General features: G+C 46.6%; 1 protein-coding gene across 1 annotated transcript; it reads left to right on the top strand.

Moving 5' to 3' along the window:
• Positions 1-15,366: 15,366 nt before the first annotated feature.
• On the top strand, positions 15,367-27,766 carry LOC125522092 (lysine-specific demethylase JMJ30-like). Its single transcript, XM_048687167.1, has 5 exons — positions 15,367-15,927; positions 24,149-24,358; positions 25,315-25,446; positions 25,544-25,687; positions 27,179-27,766. The coding sequence occupies exons 1-5, from the start codon at positions 15,460-15,462 to the stop codon at positions 27,323-27,325; spliced, it is 1,101 nt and encodes a 366-aa protein (XP_048543124.1). The 5' UTR covers positions 15,367-15,459; the 3' UTR covers positions 27,326-27,766.
• Positions 27,767-27,823: the final 57 nt, after the last annotated feature.

The following is a 27,823-nucleotide window of genomic DNA, read 5'->3' as shown; positions in this document are numbered from 1 at the left end:
CCGATCATCACGTGGTGTCTCAGCATGAAGAACTTTCACAACGGTGCATACTCAGGGAGAACACTTCTTGATAATTAGTGAGAGATCATCTTATAATGCTACCGTCAATCAAAGCAAGATAAGATGCAAAAAGATAAACATCACATGCAATCAATATAAGTGATATGATATGGCCATCATCATCTTGTGCTTGTGATCTCCATCTTCGAAGCACCATCGTGATCACCATCGTCACCGGCGCGACACCTTGATCTCCATCGTAGCATCGTTGTCGTCTCGCCAATCTTATGCTTCCACGACTATCGCTACCGCTTAGTGATAAAGTAAAGCATTACAGCGTGATTGCATTGCATACAATAAAGCGACAACCATATGGCTCCTGTCAGTTGCCGATAACTCGGTTACAAAACATGATCATCTCATACAATAAAATATAGCATCATGTCTTGACCATATCACATCACAACATGCCCTGCAAAAACAAGTTAGACGTCCTCTACTTTGTTGTTGCAAGTTTTACGTGGCTGCTACGGGCTTAAGAAAGAACCAATCTTACCTACGCATCAAAACCACAATGATAGTTTGTCAAGTTGGTGCTGTTTTAACCTTCGCAAGGACCGGGCGTAGCCACACTCGGTTCAACTAAAGTTGGAGAAACTGTCACCCGCTAGCCACCTTTGTGCAAAGCACGTTGGGAGAACCGGTCTCGCGTAAGCGTACGCGTAATGTCGGTCCGGGCCGCTTCGTCCAACAATACCGCCGAACCAAAGTATGACATGCTGGTAAGCAGTATGACTTATATCGCCCACAACTCACTTGTGTTCTACTCGTGCATATAACATCAACGCATAAAACCTAGGCTCTGATACCACTGTTGGGGAACGTAGTAATTTCAAAAAAAATCCTACGCACACGCAAGATCATGGTGATACATAGTAACGAGAGGGGAGAGTGTGATCTACGTACCCTTGTAGACCGACAGCGGAAGCGTTAGCACAACACGGTTGATATAGTCGTACGTCTTCACGGCCCGACCGATCAAGCACCGAAACTACGGCACCTCCGAGTTCTAGCACATGTTCAGCTTGATGACGATCCCCGGACTCCGATCCAGCAAAGTGTCGAGGAAGAGTTCCGTCAGCACGACGGCGTGGTGACGATCTTGATGTACTACTGTCGCAGGGCTTCGCCTAAGCACGACTACAATATTATCGAGGATTATGGTGGAAGGGGGCACCGCACACGGCTAAGAATATGATCACGTGGATCAACTTGTGTGTCTAGGGGTGCCCCCTGCCCCCGTATATAAAGGAGCAGGGGGAGGTGCGGCCGGCCAGGAGGAGGGCGCGCTAGGAGGAGTCCTACTCCCACCAGGAGTAGGATTCCCCCCTTTCCTAGTTGGAATAGGATTCGGGAGGGGGAAAGAGGAGAGAGAGAAGGAAGGGGGGCACCGCCCCCCTCTCCTTGTCCTATTCGGACTAGGGGGGAGGGGCGCGCGGCCCAGCCCTGGCCACCTCTCCTCTCTTCCACTAAAGCCCACTAAGGCCCATATACCTCCCGGGGGGTTCCGGTAACCTCCCGGTACTCCGGTAAAATCCCGATTTCACCCGGAACACTTCCGATATCCAAATATAGGCTTCCAATATATCAATCTTTATGTCTCGACCATTTCGAGATTCCCCGTCATGTCCGTGATCACATCCGGGACTCGGAACAAACTTCGGTACATCAAAATGCATAAACTCATAATATAACTGTCATCAAAACCTTAAGCGTGCGGACCCTACAGGTTCGAGAACAATGTAGACATGACCGAGACACGTCTCCGGCCAATAACCAATAGCGGAACCTGGATGCTCATATTGGCTCCCACATATTCTATGAAGATCTTTATCGGTCAGACCACATAACAACATACGTTGTTCCCTTTGTCATCGGTATGTTACTTGCCCGAGATTCGATCGTCGGTATCTCAATACCTAGTTCAATCTTGTTACCGGCAAGTCTCTTTACTCGTTTCGTAATACATCATCTCGCAACTAACTCATTAGTTGCAATTCTTGCAAGGCTTATGTGATGTGCATTACCGAGAGGGCCTAGAGATACCTCTCCGACAATCGGAGTGACAAATCCTAATCTCGAAATAAGCCAACCCAACATGTACCTTTGGAGACACCTGTAGAGCTCCTTTATAATCACCCAGTTACGTTGTGATGTTTGGTAGCACACAAAGTGTTCCTCTGGCAAACGGGAGTTGCATAATCTCATAGTCATAGGAACATGTATAAGTCATGAAGAAAGCAATAGCAACATACTAAACGATCGAGTGCTAAGCTAACGGAATGGGTCAAGTCAATCACATCATTCTTCTAATGATGTGATCCCGTTAATCAAATAACAACTCTTTTGTTCATGGTTAGGAAACATAACCATCTTCGATTAACGAGCTAGTCAAGTAGAGGCATACTAGTGACACTCTGTTTGTCTATGTATTCACACATGTATTATGTTTCCGATTAATACAATTCTAGCATGAATAATAAACATTTATCATGATATAAGGAAATAAATAATAACTTTATTATTGCCTCTAGGGCATATTTCCTTCATATATCATGTTCACCGTCCGCACTTGTGGGGGAAACCTCTTCTGTCCTCCGGTGTGTGGCTGCCGGGGCTCCTCCTCGTCATCGCTATGTGGCCCCTTATCCTTGTTTTCGGCAATTAACTTGCCGGCCTGCTTGAACACCCAACAATCCCTGTTGGTGTGATTGGCTGGCTTGTCTGGGGTGCCGTGTATTTGACACGAGCGATCGAGTATGCGGTCCAAACTGGACGGGCCCGGCGTACTTTGTTTAAATGGCCTTTTCCGCTGACCGGGTTTAGAGCCTTTGAATCCGGCATTGACTGTCGTATCCTCAGTATTATCGCTGTTAATGCGGCGCTTATGTTTGTTGCGACAGGACCTGCTATTGCCGTCCTTGGTATCCGAGGTACCATGGTTCTTTGACATATTGTTACTATGAGCCAGCCAACTATCTTCTCCCGCACAAAAGCGGGTCATGAGTGTCGTGAGGGCTGCCATAGATTTCGGCTTTTCCTGACCAAGGTGCTGGGCTAGCCACTCATCGCGGATGTTGTGTTTGAAAGCCGCTAGGGCCTCTGCATCCGGACAGTCGACGATTTGATTTTTCTTTGTTAGGAACCGAGTCTAGAATTGTTTGGCCGATTCTTCTGGCTGCTGAATTATGTGGCTCAAGTCATCGGCATCTGGTGGTCGCACTAAGTGCCCTGAAAGTTGTCGAGGAATGCGGCCTCCAGATCTTCCCAACAGCTGATGGACTCTGCTGGCAAGCTGTTAAGCCAATGCCGCGCTGGTCCTTTGAGCTTTAGTGGGAGGTATTTGATGGCGTGTAAGTCATCACCGCGGGCCATGTGGATGTGGAGGAGGAAATCCTCGATCCATACCGTAGGATCTGTTGTGCCGTCGTATGATTCAATATTTACAGGTTTGAAACCTTCTGGGATTTGATGATCCATTACTTCGTCTGTGAAGCATAAGGGGTGTGCGGCGCCTCTTTATTAGGCCATATCGCGACGCAGCTCAAATGGGTCTTGCCCGCTGTGTTCGGCCCAGCCGGATTTACTTTTACTGTATCCGGCGTGACGTTTATCGTCTCGCATAGTGGCGCGCCCTCGTGATCCGTAGATCGATCTTGCATGTTTTGCTTTGTCCTCCAATACGTCTCGCAGGTCTGGCGTGTTTCCCCATGCTTTTTTATTTGAATGGCGTCGGGGTGCGGGCTGAGCTTTTGGCTGGAATGCCTCTCTATCACGGCCACAAGGTGGCCGATCAGCCGCATCATACGCTTCTTCCTCCAGTCGAGGTAGCAGCCTGCATTTTGGGTAACTCTTGGAGGGGCACTTGAGTTTATATTCCTCGGCCACGAGGACTTCAGTCCATCTGTCAGCTAGCAGATCTTGATCAACTTGAAGCTGCTGCTGCATTTTCTTAAGGCTATTTGTCGTGGCCATAAGCCGGCGCTTGAAGCGCTCTTGTTCGGCGGGATCCTCTGGCACGGCGAATTCGTCATCGCCGAGGCTTGCCTCATCTTCGGAGGGGGGCATGTAATTATCATCCTCCGCCTCTCCGTCTGCCGCTCTCTCAGGAGGGCTAGCTCCTCTATCCTCCTGCTCTAAATCTTGCTGAAGGGGGTTGTTGTTGTCTTCGGCACTATCCGGAGTGTTATTACCTCCTGTGCCAGTATCACCACTTTTTCTTTGACGGGACTTAGAGCGGCGCCGCTGACGTCGGCGCTTGGGTTGCTTCTTGGAGGGGTCATCCTCCGCTGTCTCGTTGCCATTGCCTTATTTGGGTGTATCCACCATGTATATATCGTATGATGAGGTGGTTGTCCAGTGCCCTGTGGGCAGTGGTTCCTCTTCGTCTCCCGCATCATCGTCCATACCGTCGATGTCTTCGGAGTCGAAGTTGAGCATGTCGGTTAAGTCATTGACAGTGGCTACTAAGTGGGTGGTGGGTGGGCCGCGAATTTCTTCGTCGTCCGCATCCTAGTCCTACCGGACGTAGTTCGGCCAGGACTCTCCTGACAAGGAGAGAGACCTTAATGAGTTCAGTATGTCGTCGAAGGGCGAGTGCTGAAAGATATCCGCGGAGGTAAACTCCATGATCGGCGCCCAATCAAATTCGATAGGAACGGGCGCAGGCGGTTCGGAGTCCGTGGCCGGAGAAGAATTCGGCAGTTTAACAACACGGCTCTTGGGCAGGTTAAGGTTGATGTTCGGCTCGATCGCCGCTGAGGGTAACGCCTCCATGGCGGGGTCCATCCACCCATCCATGGACGGGGCAACTGGCTCCGAATTGAGGGTCGGAGCGGCTGCATGTGTGATCTCCTGAACACTGTCCGATGGTAGAGCTAAATCGTGCTCATCGTGACCGCGTGACGCACAAGGCAGAGGTTCGAATCCGTCGAAGATCAAGTCTCCACGGATGTCGGCCGTGTAGTTTAAGCTTCCAAACCTGACCTGGTGGCCAGGGGCATAACTTTCAATCTGCTCCAGATGGCCAAGCGAATTGGCCCGCAGTGCAAAGCCGCCGAACACGAAGATCTGTCTGGGGAGAAAAGTCTCACCCTGGACTGCATCGCTATCGATGATAGCAGGAGCCATCAAGCCTAACGGCGACGACACAGAGGAACTCTCAATGAAAGCACCAATGTCGGTGTCAAAACCGGCGGATCTCGGGTAGGGGGTCCCGAACTGTGCGTCTAAGGTGGATGGTAACAGGAGGCAGGGGACACAATGTTTTACCCAGGTTCGAGCCCTCTTGATGGAGGTAAAACCCTACATCCTGCTTGATTAATATTGATGATATGGGTAGTACAAGAGTAGATCTACCATGAGATCAGAGAAGCTAAACCCTAAAAGCTAGCCTATGGTATGATTGTATGTTGTCGTACGGACTAAAACCCTCCGGTTTATATAGACACCGGAGGGGGCTAGGGTTACACAAGGTCGGTTACAAAGGAGGAGATGTACATATCCATATTGCCTAGCTTGGCTTCCACGCCAAGTAGAGTCCCATCCGGACACGGGACAAAGTCTTCAATCTTGTATCTTCATAGTCTAACAGTTCGGCCAATGGATATAGTCCGGCTGTCCGAAGACCCCCTAATCCAGGACTCCCATAGTCATCCGCCCCAGGAGGCGGGGAGACAAGGGGAGGCGTTTCGCTCTCCATCATCTCCAGAAGGAGATCCCCCAAAGACGAACTCTGTCGGGAAGAGCTACGATCCGGACTGCAAGACATATGTCTCAGTTATTGTCCGCGGAGATAAAGCAGAATATATTTACCAAAAGTACTTTTGTTTACTTACAGCTCGGTGGAGGGCTGACCCCCTTGCGAGCACTGTGCGGAAGGAATGCCCTCTGGGTCAAGGCCCCTGGCGAGGGTTTCTTCTCTCATTTGGAAACCCTTGTTTCCAAGTCTTCAGGAGCGGTCCTTTTCCTTCCTTGGGGAGAGGGAATTTCATATTCTTCTCCCCGATTATCCTCCTTCGTGGAGGTACTAATTCCCTCGGTTTGGATGAGTAATGCGCGAGGCTCGCTTTTGGCTTCTCCGTCTCTCCCTTTATCTTCCCCCGAGGGCACTTGATAAGGTGCGTGCTCCAGCATCCTGGCTAGTACAGGATCTGGCGAGCCCTCGGGAAGGGGGGCCGAACACCTGATCATCTTTGCCTTTCTTACCTAGTCCTGGACAAGAGCAATTCTTTCAGAATTATGTTATGACAAATGAAGAGACAGTGTGTTCGGTCATGGAAATACTTACCTGGGTATCTGGACGATTACAGTTGAGACCCACATCCTCGGTGGTGTCTGGACACTTTATTCGTGATCCGAAGAACAATCCATACATCTCTTCCAGCGTCACGCCGAAGAACTGCTGAATAGTTCGCGGTCCTTCCGGGTTGAACTCCCACATACGGAGAGATCGACGTTGGCATGGAAGGATCCGATGAACTAGCATAACTTGCATTACTTTGACGAGACCGACATCCCTCTTGAGGAGATCTCGAATGCGACTTTGCAATGTCGGCACGTCGTTAACCGGCCCCCAGTCTAGCCCCTTGTTGACCCATGACGCCAGTTGTGGTGGGGGGCCCGAACAGAAGGCGGGGGCGGCCACCCACTTAGTACTTCGGGGAGCTGTGATGTAAAACCACTCCCGCTGCCATAAGTTGGATATCTCTGGGAAGGAACCCTTTGGCCATGGGGCATCGACGCCTTTGCTTATTGTGACACCTCCGCATTCTGCGTGTCTCCCATCGGTTATCTTCGGCTTCACATTGAAGGTCTTGAGCCATAAGCCAAAGTGTGGGGTGATGCGGAGGAAGGCCTCACATACGACGATAAACGACGAGATGTGAAGAATGGAATCCGGAGCTAGATCGTGGAAGTCGAGCCCATAATAGAACATGAGCCCTCTGACGAAGGGATCGAGGCTAAAGCCTAGCCCTCGGAGGAAGTGGGAAACAAATACGACACTCTCGTTGGGTTCGGGAGTGGGGATGACCTGCCCTCGGGCTGGCAGCCTGTGCGAGATTTCGGTGGTCAGATACCTGGCCTCCCTTAGTTCTTGATGTCCTCCTCTGTGACAGAGGAAGCCATCCACCGGCCCTGAAGGTTGCATTCGGACATGATTGAAGGTCCGAAGCGCTTCGCCTGAGCCTTGGGTGTTGGAACTCGGGGTGGGGGGAGGGAGGGATTGAGCGTGAGAAGAAAGGGACAGGCTTTGGCCCCTTTATAAAGAGGGTGAATATCAAGCGTCCTCCGCATGGCCGTTTGGTACTTGCCTAAAATTGAGGAGTCGTACTAACGAGCACGATTGGGTTACCCACACCCGTATTGATGAGAATCCCGTGATAAGGGGACACGGTCTCTGCTTCGACAAGACGTGCCAATAAAACCGCCTCGCAACACGTGAAGTGGCGGGCAGGGAAAAACGGTTCGAATAATGACCGAGGCCATGGCGTGATGTCACATTATGAAAAGTTGTCAGCAGAATAGATTTGTGGAAATATCGTACTCTCTATGGTGGTATGTGGAATTTGTTTTGCAGAGCCGGACACTATCCTTGTGTTCAAAATCCTCTATGGAGTATTCGGAGGAGGAACCCGCCTTGCAATGCTGAAGACAATCTGCGCGCCGGACTCGTCGTCATTGAAGCCTGGTTCAGGGGCTACTGAGGGAGTCCTGGATTAGGGGGTCCTCGGACAGCCGGGCTATATACTTTGGCCGGACTGTTGGACTATGAAGATACCAGATTGAAGACTTCGTCCCATGTCCGGATGGGACTCTCCTTTGTGTGGAAGGCAAGCTTGGCAATTCGGATATGTAGATTTCCTCCCTTATAACCAACTTTGTGTAACCCTATCTCCCTCCGGTGTCTATATAAACCAGAGGGTTTTAGTCCGTAGGACAACAACAATCATACCATAGGCTAACTTCTAGGGTTTAGCCTCTCCGATCTCGTGGTAGATCAACTCTTGTAATACTCATATCATCAAGATCAATCAAGCAGGAAGTAGGGTATTACCTCCATCGAGAGGGCCCGAACCTGGGTAAATATTGTGTCCCCCGCCTCCTGTTACCATCCGCCTTAGACGTACAATTCGGGACCCCCTACCCGAGATCCACCGGTTTTGACACTGACAAATGGGTAATGATATTGGTTGTCTGTCATTAGTAAACATCAAGGCAAATACTATCACAGTACGAACATAATCACTTGCACATAGTTCACGAGAAACATCGTTCAAATAGTTGAACAACATTCCTAGTTACATATCATGTAAATGCATCCCGTCGGGCAGGTGATGCATGTGAGTGGCATGACCATTTGAGCCACTTGTGTTGGCACCTACTCCAAATCCAAATGCTCTTTTCATGAAGGAACTCTGTGATTTGCTAGCCAGTGTGGAGGTTGCTAGACCTGCTTTGGGTAGGTCAATTGCTTGTCTCCTGACGGGGATGACAATAATGGGCAAACAAAAAAAGGCGGGCAAAGGCAAAAATGATGCCAAAAGCAAGGTGTCTATGGCTGCTTGATGGATGATCTTTGGTCTCTCGGCTTTTCCTCTTTGTTTAGGTTCTCGTTGTGGGTTGGGAGGTGCTTGATGTCTTGTGTCGAGGTGTTCTCGTGGGGAGTCACTTGGCGTAGTAGCAGTGAAGGGGTTTGTGGATGTTGTGTTTTTGGAGAGTTTGGCGGACCGCATGTACGTTTGTGGGGTTTCATGTCTTGGGAGTAGTTTGTCCGTGCTTCGTTTGTTTTGGTTTTCGCCTGGTTTTCCATAAATTAACTAGGCAATTCTCTTCTTCTTAATTAATCGATGAGGCAACATTTTGAAAAAAAATACATTCCATATTCTTAAAACAGTTTTGCTAGAAAAACATATGCGAATACAGATTCGAAATGGAAATTATCGGTACCATTTGCATATGAATCAGTGCTCCAACCTTTCACCCCGTCAAAAGGTTATTCTCCTTCTATTTATGAATATAATCCGCTTTAATTTTTTTACGAATCGGATATATATAGACATATTTTAATATATTTGTTTACTTATTTGACTTTGTATGTGGTCTACATTGAAATATCTAAAATAGCTCATAGGAATGTGTACACAGGTACTTCGTCCGATTCAAAATAAGTGTGATGGACGCACACTTTTCTGAATAGGACGGAGTATCTATCCCTAATAATAAAGCACGGATTGACTCCGTGGGTTCACCGTCACAATACGCTTTCTTCTCATGTCTAATACGTTTTTATAATTTGTATAGACAAAATCATAATATAAACGAGGTGGTACTAATTTGGGGTACCAAAATTTTCGTCAAAATCTTTTCCTAATCTCGTACGTCGTCGCGGCACTTTTGCAGAAAAGCCCTTCTATTTTTTGGTATTCAACCCGCACTCCCTATGTAAGTGTATCTGAAAAAACGATTCAATAAAACAGAGAAGCCCTTTCGCGTGTCCTCTGTTTCTTCGTATATGCAGACGCTCACTGTCACACCGGCAGTGTCGCAGGCCGCCGCGGCGAACGGGGTGGACGGGTGGCGGAGCAGGGGCCCCGGCCAACGGGGAGCAGGAGGCGCAACGTATGCCGGCGCCGCACGGTGACTGTGAGCCCGCGGCGCACCTGTCGCCCACCAGCGGGACCCCGAGGCCGTGCCGGCGACGACAGACGAGGTGGCGGAGCAGGAGCCCCGACGAGCGGGGAGCAGGAGGCGCAATGCATCCCGGCACCGCACGGCGACTGCGAGCCCACGGCGCACCTATCCCCCACCAGCGCGGACTCCCAGGCCATCACGACCAGCGCGGACTCCCAGGCCATCACGACGGAGAGAATCAGGATGAGGAGGATGCCGCTGCAGCGAGCTATCCTGACGGCGACGGCGGCCATCGTACGCTCGCTCGCTTGCTGTCCACGGCTGCCAGTCCCCTCCGGCCTCTTCCGCTGTATCCTTCCCAATCTTCGGTGTGCTTCTCTGTCGTGATTTGGATGGAAAATTGCAGTCCGTGTCCTTCTCCAACTCCAAGCAATTCAGTGCCCGACCCCGATTTGTGTTGCCTCCTATAAGAAGGAAAGGAACTTGGCCGGAATCTCCATCAATCAAGCTCCATCAAAGCCCGTCGAAATTGCAATTTTCTACGGAACGGCCAATGTTGCTGCCGAGTTCGCTGGAGGAATAAGAACGTCCGTCCAGCCAACCAATGTTGCCTACAGCTGTCGAAAGCTTTCCAAAGATACCTCTGTTGCCGTACTATTGCTTGGCTATCACATCATACAAGTCTTCCTTCTTCCGTTGGATCTCATGCATGAGGTGTTCATGAGCATTGTTGGAGGTGTGATGAGCGGTCTGAGCTCGGACGCTGACAGTTGACAAACCCCTGTACTCGCTGGAGCAGGGCCGAGTCTGCCTTGCTGTGTGTGTCTCATCATGGAGGCTGATGATCCAGTTCTTTTAGTCTGTCACCAAGGGTAGAAATTAGAGTGAGGCCAAATCTTGACATGTTTCAGTCATCCAATATATGTTTAAAACTGACAGTTATATAGAAGTCAAAAATTAGACCCACAGAACAAGTGCATCTCCTACTGACTAACCTTTGTAAAGCATATAATAGAAGAGAAAACAAGAGATGTGAAGCATTTGTATCCTTTATCATATTGCAAATAGCTGAACAATAACTACATGTTCAGTATCAGAGCTATTTAGCTACCACAAGTTCAGTTGTAAGATACTTATGGCTATATATATCCTATTAGGACTGACCTTATAATCTTATATATGCTGTGGATCGATGATTTTGGATTGTGTTATTTAAAGATTATTTAAATAACTTTGGTAACTTGGTGGACTTTGCATATGGATTCATCAACTGTACGCTTTTGGTTCAGTTTAGCACTGCTCTTAATCATCATGTTTCAAATCTTGCCATGTTTCAGTCGTCCACATACTCTGCAATGCATCATCATGCTCTATTGGCCATCGTCTTCCAATTCTTGGTAATAGTGGTCCCGCGTTAATGTAGTAATTAAAACCTGCCCGCGTCTCATATTTTACTTTGCTATTGTAGTTGGTTGCATCCTAATTAGCAAACCGGAATTGAACCTACAACACTAATTGCACCCTGTCTCTCATGCTTCTGAATTTCTGATATTGCTCAACCTTGCTACTACGAATCCTTAAAGAAGAGGAGAGATACAGAGAGCATGCCTTGTTTGGTCTGAAGCAGCATTTCTGTTGCTTCTCCTCTCTGAAGCTCATGTATGTTGTTGCTGAAAATTCAGTATGATCTCTAACAATTCTGCTTCGGGAATCAGGATAATTGCGTATTAATTTTCAGAATGTTGTCAGCCCACCATGTATGATGTTCCCCTCAATGTGCTAGGTCTGTCGGCTGTAGATTCTAGATTTGTGGGAAAAGGGATATCAGTGACATACACATGATGGAGAATGCCATGTTATTTTCTCTAGCTCATTCGGTACTATTATGTACCAGCAAAAGCTAATCTAGCATGCAAGTTTCTGAAGAATGTATTTTTTAAATCTTAATTATAGGTGATCAGCGCATATATATGTTGTATAAAGGACCAAATACAAGTCCAGAATGATAGCAAAGTATATTTTGAGAGTCCTTTTGTTACCTCGCTATTAAGACGGGATGGTAACCTTGGAATACAAGAAGATAGTAAGTTTATGACAGATTTTGTCAAAATATATATGAAGCATGACATGGTAATATCCATATCCATAATTTTCATGATCTAGGTTTCATACATTTTTATTTTTTATTTTCCTAATTATCTTTATTACAGATTGAACTTCCAATAAATACGAGCAACACACATTGGTATTTAGCTGTTGTGAATACAAAAAAGCGTGAGATTAAAGTACTGGACTAATCGTGCTCGAAGTTTGACCGAGATGATCTCTTTATTACAGTTAGTTACTACACCAATTTTAATCCTACATGTAAATGACATAAATTCATACTTCGTTAATGGGTACTCCCTCCGTCCGGAAATACTTGTCATCAAAATGGATAAAAGGGGGTGTATCTAAAACTAAAATACATCTAGATACATCATCTTTTATTCATCTTGATGACAAGTATTCCCGGACGGAGGGAGTATCATTTCTGATCACTAATTGTTTTTTAGTTACGAGGACTACAATTTCAGGGGATGCTCACTTCAGGACTTGTGGCAGTATATCCATGAGTTGAGATGGCACCGTTTTGATATTTTATTCATCTTGATGACAAGTATTCCCGGACGGAGGGAGTATCATTTCTGATCACTAATTGTTTTTTAGTTACGAGGACTACAATTTCAGGGGATGCTCACTTCAGGACTTGTGGCAGTATATCCATGAGTTGAGATGGCACCGTTTTGATATCAACACTTGGCTGCAAGAGAATTTTTGTGATGACTTGCTTCATAGTAAAATAAAAAAGAAACTTCATATCCGTTAATAAGACCGATCCATATTCATAGTACTAGAACTCTGCACTTCATTAAGGTGAAGACAAAAAAGTGCACCTGGACCTATATGTTAATCCTTTCTTTAAGTGGTGAAGCACAGAAGAAAATAATACTTTAGTTTTCTAGATAATAAACATCAGGAAAACCAACCAAATCGATCAAAGGCATGAGGATCACTTGCAAGTTGAGTCTTTGATTGACAGAATTAACCTCTGTTATGCAATTATCTGCATGGAACAACATAAACTGGGAAATTACAGCAGGGAAGCAAGCTAGAAAAGGTGAATTTGCAAACCTGTAGCTGGGGAAAGGCGCTCAACAAGTCTGGAAAGACTTGATTACGCAGTGCATCAGGTAGAACTGTGCAAGATCGCCCTTACAATTAACTACCTGCCAAAATATTTCAGCTTCAGTTTTCAGTCCATCATAGATAGAAAACTGTGTGGAATGAGTGCTCACTAACACATTCAGGCAAAAAATCCTAATGACACTACCATGCCAACCCAATATTATTAACTGTGCAAGATCGCCCTTACAATTAACTACCTGCCAAAATATTTCAGCTTCAGTTTTCAGTCCATCATAGATAGAAAACTGTGTGGAATGAGTGCTCACTAACACATTCAGGCAAAAAATCCTAATGACACTACCATGCCAACCCAATATTATTAATGGAGCGGAGGCGGCGACCTTGGGCGGAAGCAAGGCGAGGCGGAGGGCAGGCAGGCGCGGGGGAGAATGGAGAGGCCAGCGGCGGCTGTCGGGAGGCTCTCCAGAATGGAAGCAAGATGGCGGCGCTCATGTGTGAAGCGGCGGGCGGCGCACACGCGAGGTCATCCAACAGGAGGCGCTCTGCAGAGATCTAGAAGGAGATGAGGTCGGCGGGAGAAGAGCGAGCGGCGTCGTGGTGTTCTCACCGCTAAGCGATGGCAGGAGGACGGCTAGCTGAGGCAAAGGAGAGCGAGTCGGCGGTGTGCAGGAGGCTCTCAGCCGGATTGGGGAGACAGTGCGAGGCGAGAGTGAGAAGTTTGCCGCCGCTGTTCTCCAGCGAGGAGACAGCAATGGAAAAGGCTGGCATTTTTGTTTATTTTTTTGCGGCAAGAGGCTAGCGTTGGGGGTTTTCTTTTTTCATCTAAACATACTGTTTTATTACTCTAAAATGTTCATAGGGATACAATTCAAGTCTGGAGGGTTTATAAGCCACAAATGGCGCCCTAAGTCCAGATCAAAGGTGTGCTTAGCAAGGCTATGCGCCTCAAGATTAGTACCGCGACCTTCGAAGATGAAGGTGCATTGCTGAAATTGCTCGGACGTATTTCTTATTTCATTCACTATGCTTTCATACATACCTCCCGTGCCTAGCTTGATGTCGTTCACCACAACTTTGCAATCTGAGCCAACCAGTATATTTGGCAGCCCAAGATCCAGGGCTAGAGCAAGCGCCTCGCGACAAGCTAACGCCTCGAGAGTCCCCGGGTCCGTGATACCCGAGACTTTGATGGCTGATGAGACCAAATATTTGCCATCATGGTCCCTGCATATTGCACTATAGGTTCCTTCCTTCGCAGATCTTGAAACAGCACCATCGACTCGAATTTTTGCTATACCTTCAGGGGGATGGACCCATCTTGATATGGCGTTGTTGCTGGATGTATTGGCCACTTGCTGCATCTTCTTTGGTCTACACTCTTCAAGCTCACGGATGTACTTCATAATAAAATGATGAGTAACCAACGGACTCTGAAAAATATGTTCATGTAGGGCTTGTCGCCGAGAATACCAGATGGAGGTGTACCCGCTACTTATTATTTTATTATAAGTTGGCTTAAAGAAAGATGGGCCAGGGCTGGCCCTTGAGTGTGTTTCTCTTTTTTAATCTTTTTTTTGCTATTTTATTGTTACTCAAACAAAAACATATTTTATCTTTTAGCAAATAGAAATTTTTTGGCAGGAATTTAATAGAGGTGAAAATATTTTGAAGTTTTTACAAACTTTCATGAAAACTGAGTAGGAATTGTTACATATTAATATTCACATCATCTCAAGTCGTTACTAAATCTTATTATTCTCATCTCTTTTTTTTAGAAATATTCTCATCTTTTTCTGAGAGTGTGCGTGTTGTGTATACCAAGTCCTTATATTTTACTCCAAGCCTAAACAGTGCAAAAAAGTTACAAATGAAATTGTTAGTCATAGAAAAATGAATTCACTATAAAAAAATCAAATAATATTTCCAAAAATTACAAAAAATATTAGTGTTACTTTGGACAATCAAAAAACAATTGCAAGACCATTCTATGCACTCCACTATTTTGTCATCGGATAAAAGTGGGGAGCTGAAACACATCCTGGCGAACGATGTTAGGAAGGCTTTTACTGGATAATCAAGGATACATGTTTATCGACTTCGTCAAAATTGAATATAAGAAGTGTTGCAAAATGATATAAGGACCGAGTTCTACTAATTTAATTGCCCGGTGCAACGCACGGGCATTTGTATTGGTATGTATTTATGTAGCTCGAAAATACGTCAACGTGACCAGGGAGGGAACCTTGTGATACACCGATACTCCCGCCGTCTTTACTAGCCGTTCACGTACAAATATCTTTACTCAGAAAATATCTTAGCCTGAACAGGACCAAGGGTAGAAAAGTAAATCTTGCTCCTCTGCCTCACATCCGAGCTCAAGTATCCGGCTCGAAAATATCTCATGTCTTACTAGGAGCGAGGGCACAATCGTAAATCCAATCAATCCACCTCACGCCCGAATCCGAGTAAGCAGCACACCGACCACGGACCCACACGGGCACCCGAAAATATCTCCTTCCCTTTCCACTCCTCATCACCTCCGCTTTTGCGCTTTTCCAAGGGCTCAGCGACTCCGAGATGGACACCGGCGAGCCGACGGGTACAGCGGCAGCGGCGGCGGGAGGAGAGAAGCGGGCGATGCTGCTGCGGCAGATCACCGAGGAGGGAGGCTTCGCCTTCGTGGCCTCCGCGGAGAAGGCGGCCGCGGGGGACCTGCGCGCGGCGGAGGCGGCGCGGGAGATGGCCTGGGAGCAGCTGCACTCGGGGCCGTGGAGCGAGGTGGAGCCTGCGTGGCGGCACGCCTACGCGCTCGCTTGTCTCCACGTCGCGAGTCTCCGCGCCGGTGACGACCGCCGCGCGGCGCTCCGAGCGCTCGACATGGGCCTCATCATGGGTGGCGACCTCCTCCGCGCAGAGCTCGAAGCAGCCATCGCGCAGGTCCCTGCCAATGGAAATCGCGAGGGCGAAGGCGACGGTGCGGGAGACGCCGGCAGAAACGTGGAGAGGTGGAGGGAAGGGCTCAGTAGGAATCGAGACCTCGGCGATGTGAGTACTTCTATTCTGTTGGCCTGCCAATTGCGAGTTTTCTTTTTTAAGATTGATGCATGAAAATGCAGAGCTAGAATTACTAGCAGTATGCTGGTATTGCCGGTAATTAGTTCGGCCGAGTGGTTCACTCGAGACAATTTTCTGGATCACTGGCTGGAAAGCTTCAAGTGCCCATATCTCCTGTGCGCGTTGCAGCCAGTGTTACTTTTTGCATCCTAGGTTGCAGCCAGAATGTTTAGGCAATTTATTTTGCTAATTTCTATTGGCAAGTTTTTGGGATTCCCAAATGTTCGTATGCCGAAATATTGGCTAGCCAATTTTTGGCTACAAGCCAAGCATGCTTTAGCTTTATATAATTCAGTTTATCTCATAAATTCATAAATTACTGAATCTGTTCTTTTGAATAGGTTAGTTTTTTTTCGTCAATAGGCATTGTTGCGTATCATTGCATTGATAGGGGAGGAGAGTAGCAAATGAATACAAAGGAGAGAGGGGGGAAGCAACTCAACGGGGCGTACGCAAGTTGGCGTCCCAAAAGAGTGCAAGATGAGCATGATGGAGGATGCTCAGCCTCAACATCTCAAAATCAGGATACAGGAATAACATTTAGCAGCCCTTTGGCTCCCGCGCGAGCCCAAAGCGTGGCTTCATCCTTGATGGCGCGCACAAGGTCTGTGTTAGACGGCCGTAGGCCATCGAAGACAGCGGCGTTGCGGTGCTTCCAGGCAGCCCAGGCAACAAGCGTGATGAGGGAGTTGAGTCCCTTCCATAAGCTAGCTGGGCAAGCGTTGGTTGCCGCCGACCACCATGGGAAGAAGCTTGCGGTGTCGCTGAATAGGTTAGTCATTTAGGCAGGCGGGATGTGGCAGATGGATTGGTTCAGTGGGATGATATACGAAATGTAGAGAAGTACCACAGATTCTAGCACCTAGCAGCTACTTAGCAACCATAGTGACGTAATGACTTGACTTGTCCGATTAAGTTTAATGACCTGCTAGATAATTTCAGGTCGAGACACCTAGCAGGCATGACACTAGGACTTAATTTTGGTAGTCCCCCGGGCTCAGATCTTCCAGGTTCCCCTATGGTAGTGAGGTCAGAATCCCCCCACACTTCAAGCCTCTGTGTGCCGGTGGTTATGGCCATCGAAGGGCGTGATAGGACTACCCCAGCCCCCAAGCCAGGAAGCATCTTTGAACCATCAAAGTACATGATCCAATGCTTATAATCAATTCCTTGGTGAGGTTGCTGGTCCTCCGTCCACTCCACAACAAAATCGGCAAGACCTGTGCTTTGATAGCTCAGCGAGTCTGGAATTTGATCTCGAAGGACATCAATTCCAGGGCCCATTTGGCAATTTGGCCAGTCGCATCTTTGTTGTTGATTATATCAGGGGGACTTGGCTTGCTACCCTAATGGGGGGCAGGCCTGAAAATAGTGCCGCAGTTTCCGGAACACCATGAAGACGGTCTACGCGATCTATTGATAATGCGGGTATCTGGTCTTGCACGGCGAAAGCACCTCAGAAACATAGTAGACCGACCTTTGGACTTTGTATGTGTGACCCTCCTCCCTGCGTTCGACCACCAGGACTGCACTAACCACATTTGTGCATCGTACGCCGACGTGCTTATCCAGGCATTTGTGCATCGTATGCTGGTACGTGGCGCATGCGTTCTTCAACCTAAAAGGCATGGTGATGTAGCAGAACGGCGTGTACAGCGTGATGATTTTTTTTTTAGAAAAGGGGGACATCCCCGGCCTCTGCATCAGAGTGATGCATACAGCCACCTTTATTAGCAAGCAAATAGGTTCAACAATAGTCTTAAAGTCTCAAACAAAAGCTGCTCGCAAAGAGCTAAGGAACAAAAATAAAAGCCACAACCGGCTGGCAAAAGAGAGATAGGAAAACTAATTGCCTATCCTATTACATGACCGCCATCCAAACCGGCTGAAAATACCCCGTGCTACCATCTCCCATCGGATAGATCCAGTAACCAAACGCTCCCTGGCCTCCGTCGGAGTGAGTAACGACCATACAGCATGATGAAATAGGTGGCCTCGTGATCGGCCACCTTCATTCGGATCCGGTGGGACGCGGAGTACGCGTCCAGAAACGAGAACAACTCGTGCCCCATGGTGGCGTCGATAATCTGATCGATGTAGGAGAGTGGATATGGTTCTTTCGGGAAAACCTTACTGATGTCTTTATAATTGACACAAAGGTGCCATGTGTCGTTCTTTTTCGGCACCATGACCGGGTTTGCTAACCAGGTCGGGTGCTTTACTTCTCGGATGAATCCGACCTCCAAGAGCTACGCAATCTCCTCACCCATGGCCCTGCACTTTCGTTACAAGAACTGCCACAACATCTGTTGGCTGTGCTTTGCGATATTCACTGGGATGCCTGGCATATCGGATAGCTGCCAGGCGAAGATCTCCCACTTCTCACAGAGGAAGTCACAGAATGTGCTTTCCTATTTCGTGTCCAAGGTGGTCCCGATATGAGCTTTCTTGGAGGAATTTGTAGGGTGGACCTGGACGCTTTGGGTGTCTTGGCCGGCTGGAACGAGGAGCTCGGCTTCTTCTTCTTGGTCATGATGATATCGTCTTTGTCGACTACCTCGCGCATGTTGGCAAACTCTTCCGCTGCGGTCACCTCTCCAGCCAGTGCCACTGTAGCCTTGTTGGCCTCGTAGGATTTTTGGTAGTTGCCGGATGCTGTGATGACCGCCTTGGGGCCCGGCATCTTCATCTTCAGATATGCATAGTGTGGCACCACGGCAAACTTGGCAAAAGTCGGTCTACCGAGGAGCGCATGATAGCCGCTTTTGCATGGAACGACTTCAAAGCAAAGGCTTTCAAGGCAGTAGTCGTCCGACGTGCCGAACACCATGTCCAGGGTGATCTAACCAAGAGGCTGGGCCTCCATGCCTAGGATGATTCCCATGAATCTTGTGTCGGTCGGCCTGACGAGGGGACTTCGGAATTTCCATCTTCTTTAGCATTTGGACGTACAAAAGGTTGAGGTTGGTGCCGTCCTCCATGAGGACTCTGGTGAGGTGGCAGCCTTCAACTATCGGGTCGAGGACCAAGGTGGCCTTCCCAGGATGGGGAATCCTGCACGGGTGATCGCTCTGGTCGAAGGAGATGGGTTGATTCCACCAGTCCAGGAAATTGTGGCACTGCGGGATCCGTAGCATAGACCTCTCTATCCACGAGCTTTTGTGCCCTCTTGGACTTGCCCGTGCGGAAGATCATGTTCACCGTCTTGATGTTTGCACCGGCCCTGCCGTTGCCACTGCTTGAGCCACCACCCGGCCATCTTTGGATGGGTCATGCCTATTGTCGTCGGCGTCATCTTTGTTCTTGTTGGCTTCCCGCATTGCTCTCTATTGCCAGTGGCATTGCCTGTTTGTGTAGTTGGCCCTAGGGAGACCGGGATCTTCTAGTGAGTGGTAATCACATGCATCCTCTAGTGAGTGGTAATCACATGCCTGCCCATGATCTCGTCAAAGTCAGGACCGCCTTGCTTCTTTTTGTCTGAGCACTGGTGCTACTTCTGGCCGGGAGCGCACTGGCGCTGGCCTCCGAACTCGGTGTTGACCTTGTCATCTCCGTGCTCGTCATTCCAACGCTTCTGGTTACGGTTGTCGTTATTGCGCCGAGGACGACCATACTTGTCTTTTGCCCTGGAGGCTCCTGGATTGCTGAGCTGTGTCGGGGCCATCATGGTCTTTTGCTTGGCCACCCAGGCCTCCTAATCGGAAGCGTAGGCAATAGCTATGTTCATGAGATCCATCATGTTTCATTGAGTTGCCTTGCCCAAGTCACGCATCAACAACTCGTCTCGACATCCATTTTTTAATGTTGTAATGGCCTCAACACCGGTGATTTCGACAATCTCGTTCTTCTTTTTGAGCCAACGAGTTGGATGACATTGGTAAGGTCATGTTGGCTGGCTGGCCTTTGGTAGGTGCCCATGAAGTTTGCCATGAACTCATGATGTATGTCATTCCAGTAGAAGATTGACCTGGCAGCAAAGTGTTTAATCAAGCACGGACTGAGCCTTTCAGCATGATCGGCATGTAGTTGATAGCGTGAAAAGAATCCCCGTTAACCAGCTGCACAACTATTATGTAGTCAGCCAACCAAAGCTTTGAGTTTTATTCTTCGTCGTACTTGTCAACGAGGCATAGATGGAAATTGTCCGAGAACTTATAGTCGACTATATCGTCAGCAAAGCATGCCGGATACAGGGTTGGTATGTCGGTATCTGTTTGCAGGGCGGTGACGATGTGACGTCCGTCGTCTCTGCCGGTGGCGCGGTCTTGTTCATTGAACGACCAGCCTAGACGTCCGACATCCTCGTGCAACCGCGCCAGCCGCTGATCTGACCAGCGCGGGGAAGCGCGCGGCTGCTTGACCGAGATGCCAAGCTTGCCGTTGAGCGGATGTCACCCGTGGTTGCGGTTGTGCTTTTGGATCTGACATAGACGTTTTGCTGGACGACCACCGTCTTCAGGAGTGCCAGCCCCTCCACGGACTGCGCCCGATCTGAGCAGGAAAAGTGATGTTCCCGAATACCCCGGCTGCTGCGTGCATGTTATTCGCGGGCGTGCGAAAGCCGGTGGGGGAGGTGACGCCTGACCATTGATATGGCTGTTGACTTCCCTGCCAGATTGCGGTAGCGCGGCTGCATCATCGACTGGGAGGCAGCGGTCGGGGCAGGCGTTGAGCAGTTCTATGGACTGCAGCTGATCGGCCTGCCTTCATAGCAAGCAATTCGTCTCCTTATTGGTTTTCTTGAGTGCTTTAGGATCTTCTGTCGTGTTTCTTCCATCTTCAAGCTGGTGGGATCCATGCCTGTGGTCGGGATGTTCAACTTTTCTTCGTCCAACTCCTCGGATTTGGTCTTGATGGCAGTGTCTTCGACGACTTTCTGAGAGGCCCCCCACCATGTAGCACTCGTACGTTGACGTCGCTCGCCACGGGTGGAATGGTGCCGATACCGGGATTGCCTCCGGGCAACTCTCGGCCAGGTTACATTTCCTCATTGAGGTCCTGGAGTTCTGTGGGGTCGAAAGGATAGGTCTAGAGACCGGGGGGGGGGGGTGTAGACACTAACAATGCAAAAGGTTTATTCTCTTGAAACTTATGTAGATTTTAGCACCAGTTAGATAGCAAGCAATATACCCTACACATGCATATCTAAAGTATGAGCAGCGAAATGTAAATGACATGCAAGTGCAAGAAAGTAAGGGGTAGAGTTTAGGAGATTTTGCAAATGAAGGGTGACACAAAGATTTTTCCCGTGGTTCCGATAGGTGGTGCTATCATACATCCACGTTGATGGAGACTTCAATCCCTAAGGGGATAACGGCTACACGAGTCCACGGAGGGCTTCACCCATGAAGGGTCCATGAAGAAGCAATCTTGTCCATGCCATCGTGGCTTACGCCCATGAAGGACAAGCCTCACTCAAGGTAGATCTTCGCGAAGTAGGCGGTCTCCTTGCCCTTACAAACTCCTTGGTTCACTCCTCAAGCATTGGAGGTTCCCAAGTGACATCTAACCAATCTAGGAGACACCACTCTCCAAAAGGTGATAGATGATGTTGCTGATGATGAACTCCTTGCTCTTGTGCTTCAAAAGATAGTCTCCTCGACACTCAATCATGCTCTCACAGATTTGACTATGTGGTAGGAGAGGGATTTGAGTGGAAAGCAACTTGGGGAGACTAGAGATCAAAGTCCTATGGTTGGAGTGGAAAACCTTTGATCTCAACACAAGAATAGGTGGTTCTCTCTTAGAAAATGGATATAGAAGTATAAGCTTCGAACTTGCTGCTCTCTGAGAGTTGGTGGATGGGTGGGGGTATATATAGCCATCACCAATAATCCAACCCTAACACACCTTTATGCACACTTCAGTGGGACCGGGTGAAACCACTCGGTGAGACCAACTTGTACAAAAGGTTTGAACTTTAGGTTTTTCGGTGAGACCAGATGAAACCTCTCAGTGGGACCGAGTCAAGCTGACCTAAGCACTTTCCACACTTCGGTGTCACCGACTGAAAACATTCAAAAATTTCAATTGAATTTCAGTTACAACATAAGGTTGGCAAATGCTCTTTGGTGGGACCGAAGGGCCAACTCAATAAGACCGAGACGCTAGGTTTAGGCAGTGGCTATGTCAAGTGTATCTCGGTGAGTCTGGTTGAATGTGTTTCGGTGGGACCGAGATTGACTTTAGGGTTGTGGAGATAGATGAATGTGTGGCCGAGGGTTTGGAGCAATATCCCTAAGCACTCAGTTAGACCATCATCAAAACCTCATCCCCTTTTAATAGTATTGGCTTCCCTACAGACTCAATGTGATCTTTGATCACTTAACAAAAAATGTAGAGTCTTGAAGTTTTGCCAACGCCATTCCTTAGCAGCTTGAGGGGTCCACTTCTCAATCCAAAGGTTTGACTAAGTTGAACTCTTCCTGAAATATACTCAAGGAAGAACATTAGTCCAACAACATGTATGTTGACATGAATTACCAAAACCACCAAGGGAGTGAATGTGCTTTTAAGTTCCTATCACCGGCTCCTTCCAGGACGTCGTGTAGTGTGTCAATGTTGGTGACGACGTGGGAGGTGGGTCGGTTGATGAAGGTTGCCGGCCGCTCCTGGGCCTGACTAGGAGCTAGGCCCTAGAGGATAAGCTTGTCGCAAGAACTGGTGATGAACTCCAGATTGCCAAAGTGGACAATTTGACCTAGTGCGAAGGTTTCGGCAAGCCTGAGATGGCCACTTGAATCGATGATATAGCACATCGCGCCGGACGCGGACATATGCCCCGACGCGAAGACACTGACTTCAATTGTAGATCTCATCTGATCTCTGCGTTTGCCACTGTCGGAGTTATTTTTGGCAGATCCCTCGAGAGGGTACTCTGTCCAAACGAGTAAATCAGATGGGAAACATGGAAGGATTTACCCAGATTCAGGCCCTCACGGAGGAGGTAAAACCCTTCTTCCTGCTTGGTTGTATTTTGTGTATAGGGGTTACAAAGATGATCGAGGGATTGAGTTCCAACTCTAGATTCTTGTGTATCGACTAGCTAGCCCCGGCTTATATGGGTGTCGGGTCTAGGGTTACATGCTCTTAGTCGGTTGCGGAGGGGTCCTCTGGACGTTGCCTTCCTTGTCGTGTACTCCAAGGCCTCTGAGCCCTTGTTGTCGGGCCATGGGCCGGTACAACGGCCCAGGCAGGAACCGACCTAGGGGGGCCTGGCCGGCCTACTCTGGCCGGTTTCCGGTATGATGAGGCACCCCTGGGCCATAACACCATCAACACTCCTTTAGGCGAGGGATGTCCATATAAATGGATGTATTGTTGGGATATATTTGCTCCTATAGAAACCCAATTGGTGATGATGGTGTGTCTACCATCTGCCATTTCCGACCATCCGATCTGCACTAACGTATGCAAGGTAAGTTGTGGCATTTTTGCAAAAGACCCCACCACTCAGCTCCACATTTGCTGAAACCCCTTTATCTTTTCAGACCAGCCCCATCCCTTCCCACCTCATCCAAACACAGTGGGGGAGCCATCTCAAGTTTAGAGCCTGTGCAAGATCTAAGTGTTGCTAAGTTAATTAGTTTTTGCCCAAACATACTCTCACTTAGCCCAATTTTCTCTACTAGAGCTCCGTGGACTTGCACCATGGGAGCCCGGGCAACTGCCCCGGCTCACGGGGTGCTGTCTCCACCACTGTCCAAACAGATAAGAGGAACATACTTTGGGTGAATTCTAACATATTTTTTGTGATATATACCAAAACTAGTTTTTTTAAAAAAAATTGTGATATATACCAAAACTAGGGTATTAGTCTATTATGGGTCCATTGCAACACACGGACACCTTTGCTAGCAATTATTTCATCTTTGCACATTGTAGAACTTATGGGGTTAGTTTTCGCAGGTTTTTCCAAAGCACTACTTTTCCTGTTTATATTTGTTTCAAACTACATCAAATTTGGAAGTTTCTTAGAGGGTTGCCCATTTCATAGGGTTTTGGTTTGGCAACCCCACTTAGTTTAAGCATATTGTACAAAATTATCATAGGATTATGGCCATATGATTTCTCCAATATATTATTATGTACTAATTAACTAATTATATTTAATCCTTTTTTTTGCAACGCTCTTAATGATAATCTGTCTCAGGCGCTCAAAGTTCTGCCGGTGAAATCCCTATCTTGTAAGCAAATCGAGCGGCGGACATGCATTTCTTTGGAGGCATTTATACATGATTACTTTTTACGTGAGTCCCCTGTTATACTCAGCGGCTGCATTGATCATTGGCCTGCAAGGACAAAGTGGAAGGACATAAAATACCTAGAGAGGATAGCTGGAGACCGCACTATTCCTGTCGAGGTGATTACTCACACACTTGCGCTTTGCACATTGACCTGTCATGCAGCAAACAAAATCAATTCTAACATTTTGTCAACTAAACTACTTATGCATTGTGAAGCCCACTTTACCTCCTTCAGAAAATATTAAAATTAAATAAATAAATATACTGTTAATTGGGAAATAATATGAAGTTTCATTCAAAAAGTGCATTGAATGATTAAATCTGATTCTACAGTAAATTGGCTGGTTTCCAGCAAGTGGCTCATATACTCAATTTCCATCTCCAGGACTTCAATCAAGCTTATCTCAGGAAGTATTTATTTTTGCATTCGCTTCTCTATCCCACATTTGTCCTCTTATTATTTACCTTACGTTCTTGTGTATGATATAAGCTTGAGATGTGCTACCTAGACTAGTTTTGACAGTAGCCAGAATTATGCCCTATTGACAGATTGTTTCACATGCTTCTATATACGGATATTTGCATCTTGCCTAGCCTATGTTTCGTTGTACTTCGAATCAGTCTATTCATGTTACCAATCATAATTTCTAGTGGTTTGAACCAACTCTTTTATACCACCCATCCATCTGCTACTGTTTTCCCCCTATATATGCCTACTTTTGGTTTTAAATCATTTACAAAGATTTTGTGGTATCTTTTTTCATATGCATCTAGTCTTGATTTCTTAGCAGTATTGTTTGTATATTTGAGACAACTCCCTGAAAGCGGCTTTTATATCTAACAGATCTTCAAAACATATGTATAAATCTTAAAACAGTTGCACACATATTTGTCTTTTGGCTACCTGTGAAGTTAACAGGTCATTCGTAAGCAATAGCTTGTTTGTGTTATCCATAAGAGTAGCTGGCTTGAATGAGTTAGGTCTTGTTTTTTGTCGAATACTGTTAAATGGATCCTTTTCCCTTCTGTTATGTAATTTCTCAGCACACTGGTATAATTAATGATTTGTCAGGTTGGAAAAAGTTATGTTTGTAATGAGTGGAGGCAGGACCTTATCACATTTTCACAGTTTCTTGAGAGAATGTCGTCACCTGATTGTTCTGCAAACTTGACGTATCTAGCCCAGCATCCATTGTTTGACCAGGTAACCTATTCCTGAGAAGTTTGATCCTTTTTCTATTTTCATATGCGGACTTAGTTTCCTATCTAGTTATTGGGCGTTATTTTGTAATATTTGGCAGATAAAAGAGCTTCGTGAAGACATAGTGGTTCCTGAGTACTGTTATGCTGGCGGTGGGAAACTCCAATCGCTCAATGCTTGGTTTGGCCCTCATGGGACTGTGACACCATTGCATCATGACCCACATCACAACCTTTTTGCTCAGGTATCAGATGAATGATAACCAAACAGGTGTTACTGCAACTAGAGTTACACTTTATAGGAAATTGGAATTATGCATACTCTTATGTAAAGAATTTCTCTCTGAAATATGGGTCTCAACTTCAACAGAAGGGTATATGTAGTGCAAATTTCTCTCTGAAATATGGGTTCAACTTCAGGGAAGGGGCATATGTAGTGCAAACGAAGGTGTTAGTCACACAGAATTGGTGGATGAGGCCATGAGGGATCGGTGGACTAGGTTTTTTTGTTTTGAATTTCGAAACCTTCATTTTTTCTAACATGTTATGGGCGTTATTTGGAAATTAATTACCAGTCATGGGACCTTAAGTTCCCAAATCTGATTTATTCATCCTTCAACCAGTAATCTCTGGTTCTCTACACACTTTGCAGACTGCACTTAGATATGAATTTGACACCCCCATTAGGAAATATATTGAACCAAGCTGTCTCCTTTGTTGTTTCGTCTGCTTTTCAGTAGGCAGGCGTCCTCCTACTTAAATCAAGACCACACAGTCAACTCTCACAGAAACAGGCTATCTTATGCTCCTGATTTCAATTTTGAAACAAAAAAACAAAAATCACATATATTGAGTAAGACAGATAGATTGCATGGTTGCTATCATTAGTTGCCACAACAAACCAATGGTTCCTTGATATGTTTGTAAATTGTAACCATTCTCATATTAAGTAAGACAAATACTCCCTCCGTTCATAAATATAAGTCTTTTTAGATATTTCAATATGGACTACATACAGATGTATATAGACATACGTTAGAGTGTAGATTCACTCATTTTGCTCCGTATGTAGTCCATATTGGAATGTCTAAAAAGACTTATATTTAGGAATGGAGAGAGTGGATTGTATTGTTGCTATCATTAGTTGCCACACAAACTAATGGTTCCTTGATATGCTTAATGCTTGTAACCATCCATTTTGTATGGATGAGAATGCTTACTTAGTTGGACTAGTCTTTTTCTGTTTTTCTTTTGCTCCGAAAAGGGGTAATATCAGAATGTCAGTATTCATTCAAGCCAGTTAAGTGATTACTATTTTTTTTAAATCACCTAAATTTGTGTTCATGTTTTTCGTATTTTCTTTATTTTTTAAAAAAGTTGGGTGCACACGAACCAGTACGCTGTGAACTTGTTGAAGTTATATCTTTCCACTGAAAACACATGTTATTCACAGTTTTGTAATGAGAGGGGCGGAGCTAATTGTTATATTCGCTTGCATGCTCAAATTAAGATGTGTGGTGAGATTCTTTCGTGCAGCTTAACATAGGTTTAGCAAAACATTACGCTAATTTAAATTCGATCTGGAGATGGCCGTATCCTGGCACCTATTCCCAGTGTCTGCCGTTATTTCCTTTAGCTATTTATAAATCAGCTACTCCTACTAACTAATTGTGACAATGGGAGTGACAGATTTCATTTAGGTTCTAAATAAATCTATTATATGTGTTTCTTGACAGGTCTTGGGCAGAAAGTATATTAGACTCTATCGTGCTTCCATCTCCGAGGATTTGTACCCTCACATGGAAACTATGCTAAGCAATACGAGCCAGGTGCGTGGTCTGTGTCAGATAACTATGCAGTGGTTGGAACAGATGTATTTCTAGATCAATGTATGGGTGAAAAATATTTGTCAGGCAAAGAAAGTAGAACTAGATCTCTAGCTTCTACTCCCTCCGTTCCAAAATAGAAGACTCAACTTTGTACTAACTTTAATACAAAGTTAGTATAAAGTTGGGTCATCTATTTTGAAACGGAGGGAGTAGTACATAACTTTTTTTTCGTTTACCTGCCTTTTGTACTTTTCCGGAAATTGCGATGGCACAGTTCCATCATGCCCAAATTTGTTCCGAAATCTGCTGTGAGCAACCTTGATGCTGAGCAAGTTTGGTAATCAATATTTGACCACGTATCATCCTCCTGTTCAACCTTGCTTCGTAATTGTCCAAGCTATCCATGTTCCTCTCGCCCTAAAGCTATGTGCTCTGTTATTTCTTTGAATGATATTGATCTTCATGAGACTATTGTACAAACAATGTCTCTGCACTTTTGCAGGTAGATCTTGACAACATTGATGTTAAGGAATTCCCAAGGACAGAAGATCT

The sequence above is a fragment of the Triticum urartu genome, chromosome 7 (genome assembly GCF_003073215.2).
Source record: "Triticum urartu cultivar G1812 chromosome 7, Tu2.1, whole genome shotgun sequence".
In the NCBI taxonomy this organism is placed as follows: domain Eukaryota; kingdom Viridiplantae; phylum Streptophyta; class Magnoliopsida; order Poales; family Poaceae; genus Triticum; species Triticum urartu.
Note: the sequence above shows the minus strand (reverse complement) of the source record. Positions and strands in the feature narration are given on the sequence as shown.